The 23,773-nt window shown below is 43.8% G+C and overlaps 2 protein-coding genes across 15 annotated transcripts in view; one reads left to right on the top strand and one right to left on the bottom strand.

Annotated features, from left to right (window-relative positions):
• Positions 1 to 11,528, top strand: part of Pxk (PX domain containing serine/threonine kinase like) — an 82,471-nt gene extending 70,943 nt beyond the window's left edge. For 9 of the 14 annotated variants that reach the window (XM_076544553.1, XM_076544552.1, XM_076544557.1 and 6 more), the window contains one exon: positions 10,405 to 11,528. In XM_076544553.1, the coding sequence (XP_076400668.1) occupies positions 10,405 to 10,619 (215 nt within the window). In that variant the 3' untranslated portion in view covers positions 10,620 to 11,528. Of the gene's footprint in view, positions 1 to 6,254; positions 6,285 to 10,404 lie in introns of all 14 variants that reach the window. The other 5 variants (XM_076544558.1, XM_076544559.1, XM_076544563.1 and 2 more) reach the window with 1 other exon arrangement.
• A 1,281-nt stretch (positions 11,529 to 12,809) lies between these two features.
• Positions 12,810 to 19,123, bottom strand: Pdhb (pyruvate dehydrogenase E1 subunit beta). Its single transcript, XM_006994744.4, has 10 exons — positions 18,649 to 19,123; positions 18,524 to 18,577; positions 16,896 to 17,003; positions 16,741 to 16,803; positions 16,615 to 16,650; positions 16,008 to 16,293; positions 15,551 to 15,661; positions 14,956 to 15,047; positions 13,599 to 13,740; positions 12,810 to 13,350 (listed from the first exon to the last, which is right to left on the bottom strand). Exons 1-10 carry the CDS (start codon positions 18,688 to 18,690, stop codon positions 13,205 to 13,207), a joined length of 1,080 nt encoding a protein of 359 aa, XP_006994806.1. The 5' UTR covers positions 18,691 to 19,123; the 3' UTR covers positions 12,810 to 13,204.
• Between the last annotated feature and the right edge of the window lie 4,650 nt (positions 19,124 to 23,773).

The following is a 23,773-nucleotide window of genomic DNA, read 5'->3' as shown; positions in this document are numbered from 1 at the left end:
ATCCTATAACATTCAGGGAGGCAGAGGCAGGTGGATCTCTGAATTCAAGGCCAGCCTGGTCCACAGACTGAGTACCAGGCATCCAAGGCTATACAGAGAAACCATGTCTCGAATTCTCTCTCCTTCCAAAAAAGATCTTTATCAAAAGTTAGCCTACCAGCAAGCAACATCTTGAGCCTTGTCCTGTGCAAAACACTAAGGAGACTTAATTGTAGGTAGTAGTGTTATGGGAGGTAGAGGCTTGCTCTGCTCTTGGGGCTTCTCCTGGGTGAGAAGCATGATTCAGCCTTGTGGGGCAGCTAGGTCAAGCCCTTCAGAAGAGGAGGGATCACAGCAGGTCAGCTTTGACAAGTTGAGTTGAGCAGTAGGACTTCTTCCCTACAGCTTCAGTTTTAAGTGATCATGGTAACTAGATGAGGTCTTGTTCTTAGCTACTTAGGATTTGGCAGAGGTGAAGTGGCAGACATTTCTAACTGAAGAGCTAATAACAAATGATCCCTGTCTAGCAACTGGGACCCTCTCTGCAGGTGTTTCCTTTGGAACTTGTTGAGATCCACACTAAATTAAGTCTGGTGGCAGTTGCATTTGGTGGAGTAGCATTCTCTTTAGTAAAGCCCTGTTTTTTTTTTTTCCTTAGTTAGAAAATTTCTAATACTTTTCTACTGTTCCATGACTCATAAAGGTCTCTTTGGGAAGCTTTAAAATTCCTTTATCCCAACACATCTCATGCCATGTGTCACAAGGAGTATTCCTTCTGTACATTCATGTGGAGCTGAGTGTTTTAAAATGTCCTAGTTTGCACATATACAAATATTTGCTCTCACTGTATTCGGTGAACAGACTGTTATGCCCATATCTCGGGGACCCCCAAAAGACCACCAAAGATACCTAATTCCATATGTAAAAGCAAAGAGCTTTTATTTTCAAGCTCCCGGCTTGGTCTGTCTGTCTGTCCGATGCAGCAGTGAGAGCAGGGAGCCCCGAGCCCAGGCTGGGTGTAGTGTTTTTATCACAGCAGAGGTTGGAGTGAGGGGATTTCCAAGGTTCAGGACCCTGATTGGCTGACTTTTGTCTAGGGGTATCTGTAAAAAAGAAAATAGGTGTGTGCTAGACTAAGGGACATCTTATCTAATGGTTGGAGTGTTTGGAATGACAGGTACTTCCCCTTAGATGTTGGCTCTCCCTGGGTGGGGTCAGCTTATGGCTTTTCCTGGGTCTGAGTGTTGCCTGCCAGTAAGCCTGCCACAGAAACTGTGTCTGGGCCTCTAAGCCTGTCATGGCAGCTATGTGGTCAAACTGTTTTGGGTCCCCCACACAGACAACAGGCCTACTGTCTTGATTTCCTCTTATATTTATGGGTGTGTCTGTGTGTAAGGATGCACATGTGTTGTGCAAATTTGGGGGAAAGCCAGAAGAAGTTGTTGTTTCCCTGGAATTACGGGCAGCTGGGAGCCTCCCCATAGGCATGTCAGAGATGGAACTCAGGTACTCAGGAAGAGCAGCAAGCATTCTTTTTTTTTTTTTTTTTTTTTTTTTTAAATTTTATTTATTATATATACAGAAGAGGGCGCCAGATCTCATTACAGATGGTTGTGAGCCACCATGTGGTTGCTGGGAATTGAACTCAGGACCTCTGGAAGAGCAGTCAGTGCTCTTAACCTCTGAGCTATCTCTCCAGCCCAGTAGCAAGCATTCTTAACCTCTGAGCCAACTCTCAAAGCCTTTTTGTGTGGTGGTGGTGGTTAAGATGGGATTTTATGTAGCCCAGGGTGAACTCAAACTCTTTATGTATTGGCTCTTTTTTATAAAAAAGTACATTTAAAAAGGAGTATGTTAAGGAAGCTAAATAAAGGGGAAACCTGAAACTATTGTTTTTGATAATCACATCCAAGTGATTTGTATTCACTGTCTCATGTATTCTTCAACTTTCTTCCTGTCCAGTGAGAATGGATTCTAGTTTATCCCTATTTCTGGGAAAAACTGAGCCTCTAATTGTTGTGCCCAGATCGTGACCCCCAGAGAGACCACCAAAGACGAGCATGCCGGAATGCAAAAGCAAGGTTTAATTCTGGATATCCAAAAGCAATACAAGCCTAGGCAGGGACTTCGTCCAATACATCCAACGCAGTGGAGGCTGGAGGAAGCACCCACCTATCTGCAAGCTCAGTTTTTAAAGGGAAAAGTCACAAGGTTACATCATTTAGGGGTGCTAGTACAGGTACAATTCTGATTGGCTCGCTTCTAGGGACTTCTAGAAATTACTTCTAAGGGAGTGGTTGCCCGCCACCATTTCTCATTGGCTGCCCTCAGGTGGAGGCATTTCTGTGATCAGTTACCCTGGAAACCAGGGAGAGGACATTCCATAGTCTGGCAGGCATTACCTCGTGACTATCTTGTGGCTCTGTACTTTTACACTTCCTGGTTTCTGGAATCTGAACTGACTGGTCTCAGTAACTTCTGGCCTGTTCCAGTAACTTATGGCCTGTAGCTAAAAGGAGCAGTCTTAGGCCTTTAGTTTTGGGGTGAGAGCATTTTGGTCTTATTTTGGTTCCACACTAATAATGTTGAGAACTTGACCAAGGTCACATGGGCAATGGAAGCTTGAAGAGCCAGGATTTGAACTTGATTCTGCCTCCATTCATTTACTCAACTCAGTGAGTGCCTGCTTTTTTGAGGGAGTATCCATGACCATCACAGTTAAGCCCTACTCTGCTGGAGTGGTAATTCTGCACACAGAGCCAGAATACTCAGGCTTTTTCTCAGCTCTACCAGTTGCTTACTATAACCTTGAACAAATGAGTTCCGTTCTTGGAAATTTGCATTATTTTACTTTACTTCAATTAATGTTTTTTCTTTTCTTTTTTTCAGAGCTGAGGACCTAACCTAGGGCCTTGCACTTGCTAGGCAAGCACTCTACCACAGAGCTAAATCCCTAACCCCTTAAATAGTGTTTTTTAACAAACAAAATTACTCCTAATTAACAGAGAAAATAAGTTCAAAATGGTGAAGGCATGATAAAGGAATTAAGCTTTTGGCATGGCAGACAACATATCTAACAGCCTAAAAGTAACTTTCAGAGAGAGAAACATTCTAGACAAATGAAAGAGCACTGAAAGCCATGAGTCAAACCACAGCTCAGACCCTGTCTTATGCAGGTTTCCTTTTTCCTTTTTCAAATAAAATCTCTCTGCAAACCATCATCACCTTTAATCTTCCCTAGACCTCATCTTCTGACCCTTCATCTCCAGATTTCTGTAGTAGAGGTTTGCAAATCTTCTTCTCTAGATGACTTTCTGATAAACTGGTTTTTAAGAGGATCCTTAGGCCAAAGAGATGGCTTAGGGTTGGTAAAGGTGCTTACTACCAGGCCTTACAACTAGAGTTCTATCCCTGGAACCCATATAGTAGGTGAGAACTGACTTCTGTAAGTTGTTCTCTGACCTCCACACTGTGTTGTGGCACTTGTGCGTGCGCTCTCTCTCTACACACACACACACACACACACACACACACACACACACACACGGAACCTTTGCCCTTTTAGTTAATATTCATGGCAAGGCTTTCTAAACAGTAAATTATCATCAGATTAGGGTGGAGGTTATGGAAAGTTTTGAATCTGGAGAGCTTAAGGGGATGAAATGGAATATGGACCTAGAGAATGATAGAGCACAAAGAAGAGAGAGCTGAGGAGAGTTAAGAATTAATAGGAGTAAGAACTTGCAACATCTAGAGAATTTTGAACTTATAGAAATTAACTTACTTAAAATGCAGAATTTATCTGATCTAGTCAAGTCTGAAGTCAGTATATACTAAAATGTTTGTATCCAGCATTAACAATTAACTCTTTTCAAAAGTTACACATAAACTTGGTGGAGCATGCTTGTAATATTGAGAAGCTGTGGCAGGAGCTTCAGAATTTGAGGCCAGTCTGAGCTATGTGTAGTGAGACAATGTCTCAAAAAGCTCTCAGTTGGAGATGTAGTTCCACCCTGGGTGTGGTCTCTCAATCCAGTAAGCAGAGCTCCACATACACAAAGCAGTGTGCTTTGCCCTGAGCAGGTCACCATGCAGGGTTGACCATGGGAGTGCCTTGGTTCTGCTCTCTATTTCTGTGTTCTACCATTTTCTCAGCACCCCCTCCCCATTATTTATTAAGCAGTTCAGAGATATTAAGGGGCACTGTTTACCATGCTAGAAAAGCCACAAAGTACAACAAAACCACTATAAGAGTTTATTAAGGGAAGGGAACAGAAGGGATGTGCTTAGGCCTATGGGAATGATTGTGCAGGGAAAAGGGCGAAGGGATAAGTGGGACCTGCTTTTATAGGCCCTCCCCACACATGCGCATATGGGCTTAGGTGGCTATGCCCCACATGCACATAGATTACGTGATCACACACCACACAGATTACATAGGATGTAAGGCCCAGGGATAACTAAGCATCTTGCCTGGCTACTGGACAGTGCATGTGTGGTCATGTAGCTTGGGGAGTAGCTAGGAATTCCAGCACCCCCTCACCCCATTCTAAAGGTGTGAGCTTCTCCCTGGATTTCTCTCCTTGTACAGGGAGAGGGACTGGCTGAGTGTTCCCAGCCTCCTTTGCTTCTTCCAGAGTTGGCATTGTGGCCACAGGGATTTAGGGGCCCATCTCAGTCATATGTTCTTTCTTGCTGTTTGTCCTGAGGAGCTCTGGGGCTCACTGTGTGGGAAAAAAGTATGGCAGACCAACTGCCACTTATGACCCAGGGTACTCTTGAGTAGGGAGAAGTAAGAAATATTAGCTAGAAAGAGATACCTAGACAGCAAGAGAAAAGACAGGAAACCCAAGATAGCCTCGGGAGGGCTTGGGTCTGAACCCACCAGCCTTGAACTTTATTCCAAAGGGCTTTTTATGACAATGCCAAGGGGAGGAGCAGAGACCTTCCCCTTGCTAGATACAGCCAAGTGTAGACCCTTCCAAAAACCTGATTCTCAGGCCCATGGTCCAAGCATTCTCTTTATGAAGAACTGCTGGACAAAGCCACCAGGAACCCCAGATGGGCTCCAACAAAGAAGCATTATCATTTGCCTTTAACCTGAAACCTAGTGAGTTTGAAAGAACAAAAACCAAACCATTTCCTTGCTTTTTTCGTTTGGAAGTTTCACTAGACTAAAGTGGGCTGCAGAGGGTGTCCCCACAGCTCTTCCTGAGAGGTCGCCCACCCACAGACCCTCCTGTTCTGCTACTTTGTTCTTCTCAACTTAAAAAGAGAATCTCTATTTTAGACAGTGGAAGACTATTTTGTAAAGCAGTGAGTTTTCCTTCATCCTTGGTTGGTGATAAGGTGCGGACATCTCCCCCCACCCCACCCCCACCCCCCCACCCCCACCCCCCCACCCCCGCCCCCAATGCCGTTTATTGAAAGAGGGAGGAGGTCTTAAATACAGGCTTACAGCACAGTGGGAGAACCCTAGAGGGCAGAAGTTTGCTACTGATGTTTTACAATCTTGCATCTAAGCTGCTAAAGCCCATTATGCAGGATACACAGACAAGGATCTTTCCTTAAGCATTCAGGAGGGTGGAACCTGGCAGGGAATTAGCATAGGGAGGATATCAAGATCAAGGTCAGCAAGCAAGACAACAGTTACCCAAAACGGGGGCCAGGGCCCTACAGGTCCCCCTTTTACTAAAAAATGAGCTTCTGACTTAGGTTGGGTGGGATGTCAGCAGGTCACCTTACCTGTCATAGAGATGCCTGTCCAGGCCACACAGGCACTCTGTCTTAGGTTGGTGAGTGCCCCCAGGCATTACCTGTCTCTGAATACTCATTATCATACAGGCTCAATCATGTGTGAGCTGCAGAGTTAACTGCTGTCAAAAATCTCAAAATGGCGCTGGGCTTGCAATCTGTGTGTTTGACACAGAAGTGGACATCTCTTGCTGCACTTGGAGAGTGAAAAGCTCTGTGCTCTTCTGAAGTTCCTATGACGTTTGTAAATAAATAAAAATAGCATTTAACTGGCTTAGAAAAGTGTGACAAAGAAAGTGACTTGTTCATTTGCTGTATCCTGAAAGGTTCATGTTTGAGTTTGTAAACCATGGCATTTTGTAGTTAAGTGCACCCTAGTTTTGCAGTGAGAATATTAAACATGCAATTCAGACTAACATTTTACTGTTAGTATTTGCTTAAATAACACTAAACTCTGAATAATTATGTCTGTCTCTCTCTCCTTCCCTCCCCCTCTCCCCTCTCTCTGCTGTCTTCGGTAGAGCATGCACCACTTTGAACGTGAATTTTCGGTAAAGTAAGCTATGCTGACTTTTCCAGCTTTGAAGATGCTGTGTTTCTATGTGTGAGATTGGACCCAATGAGTTTGTGTCACTGGTGAACATGGGAAGCAGAACAGAAACTACTCCCTTGTTGGAACATTTCAGTGAAACACAGCATCTTTAAAAGGCCCCCCAAGTCACTTCATCCATATTCATTTCATTTCCATCATGACCTTCTAAAAATCTACATTTTCACTCCATTTTAGTTTGGAAATATGAGCTCTAATTGCATCTCAATGGTATCTGAGTGCATTTAATTTTGAAAACTTACTTTCAAAACCGTGCTACAAAATGTTGGTTCCTAGTTACTGATGAAGACAAGTTGTTGGCACAACTTCTTGGTTTTTATAATTGATGACAAATAAATAGTTCTAACATACATTTGGGGATTCTTGAGTAAGCTATGAGTCTCCTCATCTGTCTAAGGCCAAGGCAAAGGTGGCCCAAAAAGCTGAGGACTGCTGTGTGACTGCTGTCTCCTCTGTGTCTGGTATGGTCTAGTGGCTTACCCATCCAGACCTACAGAAACCTGGAGAAACTATTAAACTTGGACTTCAAATGTCCTTTCCAAGAAAGTGTTAGCGATGTTCCTAGCACAGCAACCCTCCGAAGATCTAAAATACATAATTTTTCTTTGCATACCTAGAGTGCATCCTCTTTTTGGCACATGGCTGATTGCCACATTCCTACTGGGTCTAGTAGAGAGGCTTCTGGGAAAGTTAGAACAGCTAGTATTGAGATTTTTGTCTAAGAGAACATGAGCTAGGAAAACTCAGGACTGACCTGGCTGTCATTGTAGATGCACTTTTAGGAGCATGCCCCATCCTAGTTGGGACCTCATATGACCACCAGCCCACAACATTGAGTTTGTCTGCTCTTTCCTCTTGTCTGTGGCCTTGGGGATAAAGCTACTAGAGGCCTTTTAATAAAAGGGACTTCTTTATAGAGTGTAGGTACAGGGAGAGTGCATGCATCAGGCAGTTGTTTTGGGGTTTTTCTCAGGGCAAATCATGAGCATGTGTTTGTTCTTTGCCCCTTCCTTTCCTATCTTGACATTTTTGCTAATGGTCCTGTCTTATACTCACTAACCTTTAAAAGAAGCTAACAGACTGTTAAAATGGCCAAAGACAATGAATGGGTGGAGTTTGTCCTCAGAGAGAGACTGAGCTCCTAGTAGTGTTCCTGCCTCTTCCAGTTTTGCCCTTCTAGTTCTAAGGGCCTCTCCTCAACTTGCAGTATTCCCTAGAGATTGAGTTCTAGCCTTCCTTGTCTTCTGTAATTCATGGAACATCAGGCCCCTTGAGATTGGTTGGTAGAGATCCCTGTGAGTGGGCATCAGGGTGTTTACTTTTCCCCACTGAAATGAGCAAAACCACTTCTCACACAGCCCCCTCTTCTGGTTGTTATATGGGCACAGGCTAGCCCAGCTCCCTGTGAGCAGACATCAGAATGCTCATTCTTCTGTTTACTATACAGGCATAATACTTTAGATGGCATATTAATACGATCAACCTCTTGAGGATTTTGTTACGTGATAGTTTCAGCCTTCACTTAGAAAATAAAGATCCATTTACTGAAACCATCCCTAACTCCCAAACTCTGGTAGTACATTGTGAGATTGTGAGTCCAGAGTCAAGGGTTGGTTCTCTGAAGCCAGGCTGTTGTATGCCAAGGCCACCAACCATACTCATGAATTCAAGCCCCTAGGCCTCTCTCTAGCCTTCCTAAACCCTAGACTGTAAGGTAGCCATCTCAGGATGGCCAGTTTCAGGTATGCAATAGGGTCACCAATGCTGTTGTAGCCCAAACCTGTCTTCTGAGCTTTAACCCTGCAGTGATTCTTCAGCCAGGGGTCTGAGCACAAAGCTGGGAGGGGGAAACCTACAGCTCCTGGTCCGGTCTAATACTTCTGCTGCACTTCTCTGGCCACTAAGATAGTGCCTAGTGTATGAGTTATTGATAGCCATTCATTCCCACATGGGCAGAGAGCTTCCTCCTCTGGCAGCCTTGGTACTACATGCTGTCAGGCAAGAGACACAGTTCCCAGAGCTTCAAGAGAACCCTCCCTAACTCCAGCATTTCACTGTCATTACTCAAATGCTGTAAGTGGAATACTTCTACCCTCATCCCACCTGGGCTTCTCACCTCAGTAGTCACTTCAAGGTCTATAACCCTATGATGGAGAGCCAGGAATGTCTTCCACAATCTATCCTATATACAACTGAATTGAATTTTATTCATTGTTGAGCAGAAGGAATGCAAATTACATTTTGTTCATTTGTCTGTATTTAATCTTTATTTGTATTGCTATGGTATCATTATTTGAGAATTCCATGATTGCAGAGCATGAGAATGTGCATTTGTGTGATTTTGTTTTTAATTTCAGCTGCCTTAGGTTGGGGTAAGGGTATAAAGGAAGGTAAGTGGTTTTTGTGAATTGCAAGACTTTGGCCATTGCTTGTCCCACTTAGTGGAAAGGAGGTACTTACTTGAGTATTTTATTGGTGACCTTGAGTCATTCCTCCTTCATCCATATTTAGTGGACGAGGTATCTTGCCTGTTATTCTTGCAGCTCATAGCAGTGTGGTAACAACAGATAAGCCGGGCCTTAGAAAACCAGTGCCCATAACTGCCACACATTAAAGCCTATTATGGCAGTAATGTTTCACATTAGAAAGAACAGTTTGGGGTTGGGGATTTAGCTCAGTGGTAGAGCGCTTGCTAGGCCCTGGGTTCAGTCCTCAGCTCCAGAAGAAAAAAAAAAAAGAACAGTTTACCTAGTGATTTTGAGAAGGAAAAAAAGAAAAAAAAGAAAGAAATTTAAGGACTGGCTAGCTGGCTCAGCAGGTAAAAGTGCAGGCCCCCAAGCCTTAACAGCCTGAGTAGTCTCTAGGACTCAGATGGTGGGAAGAGAGAACTGACTGCCACAAGTTGTCCTCTGAGTTCCACACATGCACTGTAGCATGCTTGTGTAGGTGCACATACACAATAAATAAACATTTAAAAAAAATTCACCTGAAGGATGTTTACCTTTAGGTACCCAGGTTCCTGCTCTTTGTCCAGGATCCCTTATGCTTGTGCGCGCACACACACACACACACACACACACACACACACACACACACACACACACACACACGGGCTCACTTTGTTCTTGGGTCAGACTTCCTCTTGAAAATGCCATTGCCAGGGAGAGAGCCCTTTCTCTAAAAGCCTGCTGACAAGTACTAGCATTTTATGTTTCTTTAATTCAGCCCAACAGGAAATCATTCAAACCAGATTCAAAATGCCAGTAACCAGCTGGCACTAGCTCCTATTTGAGAATCCGTAGTGGCTTATTCTCTAACAGGCCAACAGATGTCACTCCTGCTTTTGTCATCAAGTTCTGTCTCTACTTAAAGCCAAATAATGGCTCACTTTCTGTATACTTAACCCTTAACCTTAAGGCTTTCTATCACTTAAGGCTTTGGATGTTTTACAACAGTACACGCTTTTCAAGTGAAGATGCAGTTTTGTGGCGCTGTGAGATCATGTCAGAATGCTTGCTATGCAAGCATGAGGACCAGAGTTTGGATTCCTGGCACCCAAAATAAATAAATAAATAGCAAGGAGCAGAGCACATGCTTGTAAAACTGCAAGGCTGAGGAGATAGTGATAGGAGGATCCTTGGGGCTTGCTGGCCTAGCCTAGCCAACCACAGCCTTCAAATATTGTGTGAGGAAGCAGCTAGGGATTGTTCATCCCTTTGGCCCAACTCTGTATGCAGATCTGTCTTACCCTGTGTACTCAGTAGGTAGAGCCGATCTGCTGGGAGTGGAGTCTGAGCCACTCTAGGGAGAGATGTTACTGTGTGGTTTCACATAATCCCTGATACTCAATTCAATTCTCTTCTCACATGACTGTCATTTGAAAGAAATGCAACCTTTAAATCCCCCCTTTGCTTCAAGCTTTCTTTTCTTTTTTAAATTAGTTTGAAAACACCCTGAATACTGGGTTTTAGCCCCTCTGAGAACATTCAGTCTCCCCAGAGTCCACTCTGCCCTGGCTCAAAGTGGAAAGGTGGAACACTGACCTTCTTTTTCCTCTACAGGGCTGTCTTCTGCATTACCTCCACCTCCTCCACCACCTCCGCCTCCACCAGCAGGTCACTCAACAACCTCAGGCACAGAGATACCTGTCCCACTCCTGCCCCAGGCTGTGAATGGTGTGAACCGTGGGGCCTTGCTCAACTCTATCCAGAATTTCCAAAAGGGAACTTTAAGGAAAGCCAAAACCTGTGATCACAGTGCTCCTAAGATTGGCTGATGTTTCCTGTTGACACTGGGCAAGCTCTTCTGTCCCACTCCCCCCCAACTTCCTCTTCCTAGGTGAGTCCTTGCAGAGCCAGTGCAGCCAGTCTTGCAAGAGGGAAATGCTCTCCAAGTAGAATAAAGTGGGGCCAGCATTGCTGCCTTAACATTTTACTCTTCTGTGACTCTAATGGGCTTCCTTTAGGGGCAGCAGCATATTATTTGCACCAGCTAAAGGTAAATGACAAAAAAGCAAAAGCAATGACAATATTCCATCACAGCAGTGACTGGCCTTACTGTCCCTCCTACTCTATCAGAAGCATTCTCATAGCTCATTCCTCTGACGCATTTTCTGGCCATTTCTTAGGTAGTTCACCTCAGATGCTAACATTAACCAAGGCTGAGGTAGAGAAGCAAGAGCTCTCTTCATTCTCCCTTTCGCAGGACAGGGGGAATTCCTCTGTCTCAAGTTCAATGGGAATCTCACTGGCTGAGAGCAGCCACTCTGGATTTATAGTTTTCAGTTAGAATGTACCAAAACAGAAAGAAAAACATTAACCACAGAAAAAGCTCTTGCAGGTTAAAGGGTTGTCTTAGTCCTCAGCATTTAGGTCCAGGTTAGGGTAGGGGGAAAGTCAGCATTACAAGTGAATCTGGCATCGATGGCAATCACTTCTGATTTGATTAATCCAACTTCAGCATCTTTTCTGATGTTACTCAGTTATTAGAAATCTTTCATTCTGTGATTTGCTTAAACCTTTAAATAAATTGCACTTTAAAGGATTATAAAAAAATCCATTTTAAAATTTAAATACACATATCAGTGTTGGTTACTATGCAGAAAGAATGTCATTGTGTATAGTTTCATGTAATCTATGATATACTCAGCTGTATTTTTATTAAAATAAATCATGACAAGAAAATATGTTGTGGCTTTGCTAGGTATTTCATCTGAGAACTTCTTACAGCATATTTTGTGAAGAAATTGTAGTGTCACAAGTGTATTCATTTCCTGTCTCCTTATCCCTTCATAACTGCTAATAGCCCTTACTATGTAGAGACCATCTGTACGCTTCCAGAACTTGTTGAAAACAATCCTTTCCATCAAGTTCTAAAGAGGCTCATATATGACAATATCTGGTTTTGGCACTGTGGAAGAGTACCCAACATGAATCTTTTTCATTTTCAAAAAGAAATTTCAAAAAAATTTTATTAAAATTTGTTATGAAGAGTCAATATACTGCGCTTGGGATATAACTCAGTTGGCAAAGTGCTTGTATAGCACTCAGGAAGCCCTGGATCATTAATCATTACCAGCATTTTATCAACTAAGCATGGTGGTATGTGTCTATAGCACTTGGAAGGTAGAGAGGTAGGTGGGTCAAAATCTCAAGGTCATCATCCTCTATTAAATAATGAGTCTGCCTCAAAAAAAAAAAAAAAAAAAAAGGCTGTTTGGCTTTGGACAGTGCTGTGTGGACTAGTGACCAGTCTGATGGAAACCTGGAGCTGAGTGCTTCTGCTCTTAGTTTTCACAATTTTGGGTAAAGCTTAAGATATATAAATAAAAGCAAATCGGGTCTGGGGATGTAGTAGAGCACTTGGCTAACATACCTGTGATCCTGGATCCTGGAAATTAAAAAAAAAACAAAAACCCAAAAACTTCAATTAGGGCCAGATACGGTGGCACATACCTTTAAATGTCAGCTCTTGGGAGGCAGAGGCAGGTGGCTCTCTATGAGATCCTGGTCTACAGATAGTTCTGGGCCAGCCAGGGATACAGTGAAATCCTTTTGCATTTGACACTAATTTCTTTTTTTTTTTTTGGTTTTTCGAGACAGGGTTTCTCTGTGTAGCTTTGCGCCTTTCCTGGAGCTCACTTGGTAGCCCAGGCTGGCCTCGAACTCACAGAGATCCGCCAGGCTCTGCCTCCCGAGTGCTAGGATTAAAGGCGTGCGCCACCAACGCCCGGCTGACACTAATTTCTTAATAGTACTCTAAGACTTACAAATACATTATTTCACTAATACAAAAATACAACTACTTGCCAGGCAGTGGTGGCGCTTGCCTTTAATCCCAGCACTTGGGAGGCAGAGGCAGGCAGATCTCTGAGTTTGAGGTCAGGCTGGTCTACAAAGTGAGAACCCAGACAGCCAGAACTGTTAGAGAGAGAAAAACTCTGTGGGGGGGGGGGAGGAAAATACAATTTACTCATAGGTAGGAATCCCCTTTATTCCGTTTCAAAACAATTTAACAGCAAATGCAGATAATATACTTTTTAAACATATAAGTTATCTTCTGGGGGGAATATCTTTCATCAGGACTCTGCAACATTCTTGCCCCTTATAGTTAAAGAGGATAAATATTTATAAATCTTATTCAAAGACTAGATTAACAGTAACAGACAAAGAAAGTATAGCATCTAGAGTGGGGAGTGGAGTTTTCCACTCATAAGTATGTTTAAACTTCTTACCAGTACAGAGACACCTGCTGCTGCTGTAGAATTAACTTTATGATTAGTAAAGTTTCTCAGTACACATCAGATGAAGTCCCAACAAGTATTTTAAATAAATTTCAATGACTTGATACTAAAAGTCCAAATTAGACATTCAGTGTCTTCTTTACTGCGAATATGATGTCTTTGACCTGAGGTATAGAGTTGTCTTCCAGGATCTTTGCATAAGGCATAGGGACATCAGCACCAGTGACTCGAACAGCAGGAGCATCAAGGAAATTGAATGCAGGGCCTGGGGAAGAGAAGGCTCACCTGAGAGGCTGATGTGGGACTCGGAAAAACAAGGTAATGAACCCTCGTTATTAGGGCACTGCTTTTGACTTGACTTCTTAAAACATTTACCCAAAGGACAAAAACCCTAGACTGACAAGTTGAAAAGTCATTTGGTCACCCCTAGCTCTTGATCTCTTTTCAGTCAGTATTCAAGCACACTGGTCACTACAGTTTGATTGTATCCTAGAACCAGTTTCTTTGAAATACCTTCCATGATTCTGGCACAAATCTCAGCTCCCACTCCAAATTGTGGCCAGCCTCCTTCCACAGTTACAAGGTGATTTGTCTTCATGACACTGGCTTCTATGGCTTCAATGTCCATTGGTCTGATAGTACGCAAATTTATCACCTAAAGGCAATGCAGTAAATAAACTTTATAGAAACCAAGAGACAAATACAGCCTCGACCCCAAAACATCACTTCTTTTTTGTTTTTGTTAATCTCTGGGTCTAGGAAAATTGAGCCTGCCTACCAATAGGTATACAAACGTAGAGACTAAAAGGAAAACCAGTACAGTAGTGCAAACCTGTAATCCCAACACTTGGGAGGCTGAGGCAGGAGGACCACATGTTTGAGGATAGTGTGGGCTTCACAGGGAGACCTTGTCTTAAACAGAAAGTAAAAGATCTTACAGTTAAAGCAGAAACCTGTATTCCCATCAGAGAAAGCTTTGTTCACCTATAGGATTCACTTACCCTCCTTGGTTTCATCATCTCTCTTACCAAATAAATAGGTGAGGCCCTACACCATGATACCCTATGGAGCAGAAATTTCTATTATCCTCATTTTATAGCTTATGAGACACAGTAAGTAATACTTTCCAAGGAGAACTACTTGGTAGGTTCTACACAGGAGATTAGATTTAGTTACTTCTGAAGTCCAGCTCTAAGGCTGGATCTTGTGCGTGTGTGATTGTATGTGCACACACGTGAGGAGTTAGAGAATGACCTCAGGTTTCTTGCTGAATTGTTCACCTTATTTTTTTAAAAATGGTCTCTCACTGAATCTGGAGCTAACTAATTGGTTAGACTGGATGGCCAAGCTAGCAGACACCAGGGATCCCCCTCCTAGTACTGTCTCCCCAGGGCTGGGATAAATGCTACCACACCTGGCTTTTTTGGTTTTTGTTTCCATGTGAGTGCTAGGAATCCAAACTCAGGTCCTCATGCTTGCACAGCTCCCTCCCAAGACCAGCAAGACTGGATCTTAACTTGAGAAGGTACTTAAAAGTTGTTTGGTTTTGTGTGTGTGTGTGTGTCTCCTGGGGATTAGATTTTCAACTAGTTAGATTTCAGCAACTTAACCTGCTAAGCCAACTCAGCAGCCTTGAGTCTTTTTTTTTTTTTTTAAGATTTATTTATTATGTATAATGTTAGAAGAGGACAACAAATCTCATTACAGATGGTTGTGAGTCACCATGTGGTTGCTGGGAATTGAACTCAGGACTTCTGGGAGATCAGTCAATGCTCTTAACCCTTGAGCCATCTCTCCAGCCCCCACCAGCCTTGAGTCTTAAAAGGAGATTCTGATTTAAAGAAGGGGGTGGGGGGGAATGTCCACTTACTTCACATTCAATTCCCTCCTTAGACAATACAGCTGCAGCTTCTAGGCAGTGGCCCACTGGTCTTGAATGGGCAACTACAGTGATGTGGGTCCCTGAAATAAAGTGGTCACAGATTAGAGGTCAATGGAGCTAATGCAGCACTGGTGAGTCTACAGCCAGCTATAGCTCATGTCTTATCAGACCTTCACTTTATTTCAGTGAGCTAAGCAATGAGGTTGTATTCTTGGACACAGAATACAAATGTACCAGACAGAAATTCAGAAAAGCCTAACTTGAACTCATTCATCCTTTACTTTGTAAGTCAAAACTACATGGCAGCATCTTCTGACCTATGCAAACACAAGGGCTACAGTAAAAACAATGATTAATGCATACTTAGTATACATTAGTAGGTGTTCTTTTTTTTTGTGTGTGAAGATTTATTTATTATGTATACAATGTTCTACCTGCATGCCAGAAGAGGGCGCCAGATCGCATTAGAGATGGTTGTGAGCCACCATGTGGTTGCTGGGAATTGAACTCAGGACCTCTGGAAAAACATCCAGTGCTCTTAACTGCTGAGCCATCTCTCCAGCCCACTAGTAGGTGTTCTTACCTTGCCTCTCGATTTTGGCTTTTCCAATAGGAATCAGAAAATCTTTTGATTGAGCTTCTGCAGGAAGTTCAAACGCAACTCCATACATCAGTTCATTCTCTAGCATCACCACTGCAAGATACAGTAAGTTCTCAAACAGACAAAATGACTAAGAATACATATACAATAAAATCATTCATCTTCTAAATACTAACAAGCCTCGCCTCTATCAGTCTAGAAACTTCAGGATGGTTTACTTGCTGACACCTGCAGTTTGGTCAATATTATTCTATCTGCTGAGGTTAAGCCAATGGTGCAGGTATGCAGTAAATAACTAGCACCTTACAATGAGGAGGAAAAGCACAGTTTTTACTGTCTTTCTGTCATTAGCACTTTACATATGCTATGCCTATGCCAAAATAGATGCCTTGAACCATAATGCAGAGTTCATGTCAGTTTTTAATGTTACTATGCTGACCTGGATTATCATCACGAATGGCTGATTTAATAAGTCCTTTTGCATCCTCGGAATTCCAGGGGCTGACCACTTTTAAACCAGGGCAGTGCCCATACCATGCAGCAAAGCATTGTGAGTGCTGAGCAGCTACACCTGCTGAGGCACCATTGGGCCCCCTGAATACTATGGGCACAGGCTGAAGGCCAGCAGACATGTAGTAAGTCTTGGCAGCTGAGTTTATAACCTGGTCAATGGCTTGCATAGAGAAGTTGAAGGTCATAAATTCACAGATGGGCCGCAACCCAGCCTGTCAAGTAGAAAACATCAATGTTAAAAGACTAAACAGAACACGGATGAGTGCTAAATAACCATTCCACTCTTCCAATATGCAAACAATATTTTCTTTCTTTTTGTGGGTTTTTCAAAACAGGGTTTCTCTGTGTAGTCCAGGCTGTCCTGGAACTCACTCTGTAGACCAGGCTGTCCTTGAACTCAGAGACCCACCTGCCTGTTTCCTAAGTTCTGGGGTTAGGTTAAAGGTGAGTGCCCCCACGCCCAATTCAAACAACAGTTTCAGAAGATAATATTAAAGGGAATCTCCTTAGATAAACTTCATAATATTACATACCATAGCTGCACCAACAGCGATTCCAGCAAAGCCCATCTGTAAAGCAAATAGCAGCCTAAGAAAACAGCCACAGAAATTAAAACGGAATACTCAACTAGCTCTTCAAAGCTGATCTGGAAGGCTTACCTCTGATATGGGAGTATCTATAATCCTCTTGTCACCATATTTCTTCCATAGGCCTCTGCTAACCTACAATTAAGATTTAACCCCATGACTTTCAAGTGTTTGTCAGGGCAAATGGGTACTTTTTGATGTTATATCAAGTTACCAATTCCAGTTACCTTGTATGCACCATCATACTGGGCAACTTCTTCCCCAAGCAGAAATACCTTCTCATCTCTTTCTAGTTCTTCATCCATACCTTGATTAATAGCTTCACGAACTGTCAACTGTCATAGGGGGTATATAAACAGGATTAGCTAAAGGATTACTTAGATACCATGAAGATTTCCTTCCTTATACTTACCTAGGCTGCCCACAACATAAAACATAAATTTAACACTCAAGCAGGCATTTACCTTTAAAGTTCCAAAAATCTGAGGAGGCAAGATGGCCAAGTCTGATGAATTTGATACCTAGGTCCCACATGGTGGAAGGAGGAAACTGATTCCCTGGAAGCTGACCTCAAGTGCTCATATGCACACCCACACATATAAACAAAGCAGATAAATGCATATCATTCAAATTAAAGTTCCAAGAACTTGCCAGGTGGTGGTGGGCGGCGCTTGCCTTTAATCCTAGCACTCAGGAGGCAGAGCCAGGCAGATCTCTGTGAGTTCGAGGCCAGCCTGGTCTACAAAGCCAGATCCAGGAAAGGCACCAAAACTACACAGAGAAACCCTGTCTCAAAAAAAAAAACAAAAACAAAAACAAACAAACAAACAAAAAACAAAACAAAACAAAAGTTCCAAAGACTTAAAAGTAACACTGTCACTAATCCTTCACTAGATGTTAACGGCAAGCTTATGGAACACTTGTAGTGTTGTTGTTGATGGACACCAAACAAGAAAGTTGATGGATCCTAAACTAGCTCACAGGCAGTTTCCTAAGTAGAAAGCATGCTAGGCTGTTTTACCACTACATTTGGAGTACTATGAGGCAGAGAACTAGCAAGGAAGTCTTAACTAAGGCTAAGTATTAAGCACTCACTAGTGCCCAACACTTCACATCCACAATGCAGGAGCTGCTACTTTAATATGTGGAAAGGTAAAATCCTCCACTTCTAGATATACTATGCCAAAGAACTGAACGCAGGGACCCAAGCATATATCTGCAGCACCATTACAAATCCAAACGGTGGAAACAAGCCAAATATCCACCCTTGAATAAATGTATAAAATGTACAAAGGATGATTCACCCTTTCAAAGAACAAATTCTGATGTATTCTACAACACGGATGAACCTTGAAGCTACTGTGAGAAGTTAAATAAGCCAGACACAAAAGGACAAAAGACTCAACTTATATGGCATTCTAGAACAAGCAAACCCATAGGTTCGGAAAAGTACAATATGGTATATAAGAGTGGTTGGAGTAGTGTGAGTAATTATTGTGTAACGGCCAGCGTTCTTGTTTGGGATGATCAAAGTAAGTTCTAAAAGTGAATAGTGTATATAGTGAATGCATTCGATGCCAATAAACTTTACATTTTAGTAAAAGATTTTAAAGTTATATTTTACCACAATTTCGGGGGTGGGGGGAATGTCAGGGAAGCGGCCGGTCGCTTATTAGACTGCCACCAGCCTCGCGGGGATGGGTGTCAGTGTGAGCGGCGCCAGGCGGGGTCAGAGGCAGCGCGATCATCCGCAGGACTCGGCCGCCGCCAGGGTCCGCGATGCCACCCGGCCTCTCAGGCCTGCGCCGGGACCGAGGGCTCCCTCCCGGCCTTGCCCAACGTCGGCGCCAGTTACCTGCAGTGCCGCGGGCGCCGAGCGGTGAAAACGCCTCTTCAGCAGCCCGGAAACCTGGCAGGGAGAGAGAAGGAGGTTCAGGGAGGGCACGGGCAGACCGCGGGCGTGCGGGGGCCGCTACCTACCTGCCGCAGGGGTCCCCGCACCATGCCAGCCACCGCCGCCATCTTGCCTGTGTCCTCTACTTGCCGCCTAATGACAACACAGAAGCGCCGCAGACCCGTCCTGGCGCAACCAATGGTGGGGCGTGACGACTCCAGGGCCCGCCTCCGTCGGGCAAAGCCAATAGAGAGTGATGATTAAGGGTTCCGCCTTCCTAGGGCAGCCAATAGCAAGGTGCGATGCCAGAGGGTCCCGCCCTCGGGCTAGCAAGGCTCTACCCTATGGGCCTCTGCGAGCGTAGCCAACGGTAGGGTGCGATTCCTGCGAGCCCTGCCCACCCCGCTGGTCAGGAACCTGCCGAGGTGGTGTGTAGGTGCTTTGATCCTCTGACCAGCGCTGTCGAGAAGGCTTTGCAGACTGCCTGCAATGGCTGTCATGCAGCTAGCACGCTGTGCGCACACCTCTGTACTGCTGCCTGCCCACGTGCTGAGATAGTGCGGCACTGTGGCCCTTGAGTACCACGTGGTTCTTGCACACAGTCCAATGGAGGGGGACGAAATAAACGAAATAAAAAGGCAAGGAAACGCTATGACCGCACCTCAGTATGGCAGAGGAAAAAGTTTATTATAAATATATGGGAGAGCATAGCCAAAGGCAGAGACATATGGGAGAGCCCTCGCTACTGTATGAATGGACGCTGTCCATTGACTATAAACAATAGCTTTCAAGTATCCATTGTGTCCGCTGTGTGACAAGTATTGTGATGTGTGCTTCATAAGTAACTGTAGGTGGTTTCTGTTAGTTTTATCTCCACCTAGGCGTGAAGAGGTGAGGAAGCTGTTCTAATCATGCTGAATTTTGATGGCATACCTTCCAAGTTTCAAACCCGGTACAAATGGCTGAGGTGCCTATTTAATTTATCAAAGGGGACTTGGTTCTCCCCGGTTCTCCCAGCATCCTTCAGTCCTTATCTGCTCCTGGGTATGTCTGACATATCCCACCCCTCTACCCTGAGCTCTCCAGCCAAAGGACTGAGCAGCCGGCCCCCAGAGGCTCTTCGACATCTAATCCAGACATTTTGGTTCCTGGCCCTTTTCTACCTTTGCCCTCTTGGCTGCAGCACCCGATTCCCGTTTCCCCTCCTCTCCTCACATGGCCCAGCTCAGTCTGGCCAAATCCACTCCGGACTCTCCCAGATGTCTCTGCCTCTGGCTATGCTCTATATTATATATTATTATCTATAATAAACTTTCTCCTCCACCATACCGAGGAGTAATCATGTCCTTTTCTTTCTTTTTTCTTTTTCCCCCCACTCAATACCCAGACTGGAGAAGCCTGATGCCTGAAGATTTGGTAGGGCTAGAGATAGACGTTTGAGAATAGCTGCTTAGATATGGCTTTTATTTTCTGCATTCTATCTCATCTGTAAATGGAAAGATGGACACAGAGGTATGGGATCAACTCCTTCCAAATCTTTCTCACTGCTGCCATCTGGTGGTCACGTTGTAAGAAATATCAACTGTGAGCCAGCATTTAGGAGGCAGAGACAGGTGGATCTCTGAGTTCGAGGTCAGCCTGATCTACGGAGCAAGTTCCAAGACAGCCAGGGCAAAAGAGAAACTCTCGGGAAAAAAAGGAAAGAAAGAAAAGGAAGGAAGGAAGGAAGGAGGGAGGGAGGGAGGGAGGGAGGGAGGGAGGGAGGGAGGGAGGGAGGGAGGGAGGGAGGGAGGGAAGGAAGGGTGAGCAAATATGGATCTTTTCTATCAAGTATTAAAAAAAAAACTTGTGTTTAGGGCAAGGACTTTTCAGTTTCCCCTGCTTTGAAAGACTTTCATGGAATGTCTTTTTGCTCTTGTTTTCCCATGAGATGGGGTTTCTCTGTGTAGCCTTTGACTGTCCTGGAACTCACTCACCAGGCTGGGCTTGAACTCAGAGATCCACCTGCCTCTGCCTCCTGAGTGCTGGGATTAATGATATGTGCCAGGATGCCATCTTCATGCAAATGTTTTTTGTTTGTTTGTCTTTTTTTTTTTTAATTTCATTTTTCAAGGCAGGGTTTCTCTATATAGCTCTGGCTGTCCTGGAATTCTCTCTGTAGACCAGGCTGGGCTTGAACTCACAGAGATCTGTCTGCCTCTGTCTCCCAAATGCTGGGATTAACAGTGTGCCCCTGCCATTAAAATCTTTTAATCTTTCCCACCTGTTAAAACCTTTGTTTATATAAAGGCTCACTGCTATATTCTTGGAATGTGAGGGCCTGAAGCAAATGCCCTTTTCTGTTTGGAACAGTGACTCCTCCCCTCCTCCTCTTTCATTTCCTGAGTGCTTTTTCTTTTCAGACCAACCAATGAATCAGACTGTGAGGTCAGACTCCTGCCAGCAGGGAAGAGACACAGTACATAATAATTGGTACAGTTCCTTTCCTTTTAAGCTGGCCAATTTTGAAAGACTGAACAAAATTTCCTGTTTAAAAAACATAAATGATGAAAATCCTGGATTTTAAAGTCATGAATTCTTAAACCTGTCTTCACATGCTCACTAGATTTTCTAGAAAGGCTTTGGGAAGCATTAATTGGCCATAGAGTCCTCTCTCAAAATCAAATCTTTGCAGAGTAAAAAGAAATGCTTGTCCCTTCAGGGTCTTTTGTAATTTTTGGGAAATCCCTTTATCCAAGGTTTTGTCTCTATGGGTTTGACCAACCTTATATGCTGTTTTGGATTGAAGAGGAGTCTTGATCTGAACACAGCCCAGACTTGCTAGAACTCCCTGTGTAGACCAGGACAGCCTCAAACTTTCCTCAGTCCTCTTGCCGCAGTCTGCTTCTTTCTTTCTCTCTTTCTTTCTCTTTCTCTTTCTCTTTCTTTCTTTCTTTCTTTCTTTCTTTCTTTCTTTCTTTCTTTCTTTCTTTCTCTCTCACTTTTTTGGAGGCAGGGTCTCAGTATATAGCCCTACCTATAGCTCTGACCTCCAGTGCACAGAAATCATCCTGCCTCTCCTCTCAAATTCTGGAATTAAAGATGTATGCCACCATGCCCAGCTATGTGCATTATTTTATATGTTTATATATTCTAACCATATGAATGTGCTTATATATGTATGTGTGTGTGTATTATCCCATGTACAGATTCATGTAATCACCAGCCCAATCAAAACACAGAATATCACCACAAAGAAATTTCCTCGTTACCTTATAGTCCTCAACTCACAACAATTGCTGATATGTGTTCAAATGACTGCTGTTAGGATCTTGCCCTCACTCCGGTACATGCACAGCTCGGGGTCTTGTGTCTTACATACTTACACATGTAAGCAATCTGCACCTTAAAAACTGGATGCAGACCCCACGCTCTCTCTGCTCTCTGCTCCCTGCTCTGCTCTGCTCCCCTCTTCCCCTACCCCACCATCTTTCTCTCTCTCCAGGCCTGGCTCTCCTCTCTCCCATTCTCTCCTTCCTACCAATAAAGCTCTCTGTAACTCTGGTAGTCATGGCTATGGCTTGTGACTTTTCTGTCAGTAACCTGCGCCACCACTAGTGCTGATTATCATTTCAACTGTTCATTCTTTTATATTTTGAGCGTAGAGTTCAGCAGTAGAGCATGTATTTAGCATGTGGGAGGGTCTGGATTAGAATCCCAGCAACACATATACATACATACAGAATGTTATATGAATGAAATCATACAATATGTAACCCTCTGAGACCAGCTCACATCTTTACAGCTATGCAAATTAGTGCATTCCACATTTAAGTTTGTTACAAAATAGTCATATGGCTAAATCAGCTGGTCCATTCACTCTTTAAAAAACATCTGGATTAGCCAGGTGGTGGTAGCACATGTCTTTAATCCTAGCACTGGGGAGGCAGAGGCAGGTGGATCTCTGTGAGTTCGAGGCTGGGCTGCTCTACAGAGAGAGCTCCAAGACAGCCAAAGCTACTCAGAGAAACCCTGTCCTGGCGGGGGGGGGGGATATTGTATTGAGTTTTCCACTCTTACCTCTAAAGCTGTTAAGGACATCAATTTACAAATCTTTATGTAAATGTAAGTTTTCATTTTTTTCAAGTAATACCCAGGAATATGGTTGTGTGGTCAGTGCATATTTAACATTTCAGAAACTGCCAGGCTGCTTTTCAAGTGTGACTATGTCATTTTATTTCACTTCTACAATAAATGAGATGTCTGTCCAGTTGCTCTAGGTCTTCGGTAATATATATTGATATCAGTGTTTTGGGTTTTGAAACAGGGTTTTGCTATGTCCATTGTTATGAATTATTGTGAGGAGGGGACTCCCAAGGGTATCCCCCATGTGCAGGGAAACGTGCTGGGCAGATGCATGTGGTGGGCTGGGCAAAGGCATGCCATGTGGGCATGGTGGCAGCGGCAGCCAGTAACTCACAATCCAGATGCTGCATACACACAGAGAGATGAAGAGAAAGATAGGAAAGAGAGAGACAGAGAGAAAGAGAGAGAAGAAGAAAAGAGAGAGAGGTCGAGAGTGCACACCTTGTGGGAGAAAAGCAGAAGAGAGATAGAGGAAGGGGCAGAGAGATTCCTCAGAATGAGGCTTTTACATCAGGACACAGGATGGTGCCAAAGGGTGGGATTTCAAGGGGCAGATCAGAATATTAACATTCCTCCGTTTTGATTACTATAAGAAGAGGTGAGTTATGGGAGCAAGTGGGGGAACAAGGGTGCTGAATTCTCGAGGCTACTTCAAGCTGGCAAGGGGCAAAGTGGCGAGGGGAGAACCAGGAATTACACATGATGAAAGATCTCAGGAACGTTCCTTGAGGGAGCTGAGGAGGCAGGTTGCAGCAGTGATGTTTCAGGAGCTTGTGGATAAATGTCATGCCAAATCAGGAGTATGGAAGCCATGGCATCTGCTGTTTCTCTGGAGGTCAGGTAGGAAGAGTGAATGCAAAATATGCTCAAAAAATAGATGGGGTCAGAAATGGGCTCTGGAGATTGTTAGTTTTCATCAGACCAGATTTCTTAATGCAATGGCAGAACTTTCCCTGGAACCTGCAAGTATCTGTAAGACAGCTGGAATGGTTTTACATCAGGGCTGAAAAGGGTTGAAAATCCATTTAAGGACTCAAGTACTCTTTGCAGTCAATGTTCTATCAGTTTATCAAAGCTGCATTTATC

The sequence above is a fragment of the Peromyscus maniculatus genome, chromosome 9 (assembly GCF_049852395.1).
Source record: "Peromyscus maniculatus bairdii isolate BWxNUB_F1_BW_parent chromosome 9, HU_Pman_BW_mat_3.1, whole genome shotgun sequence".
Taxonomy (NCBI): Eukaryota; Metazoa; Chordata; class Mammalia; order Rodentia; family Cricetidae; genus Peromyscus; species Peromyscus maniculatus.
The sequence above is the reverse complement of the archived record's forward strand: the minus strand, read 5'-3'. Positions and strand labels throughout refer to the sequence as shown.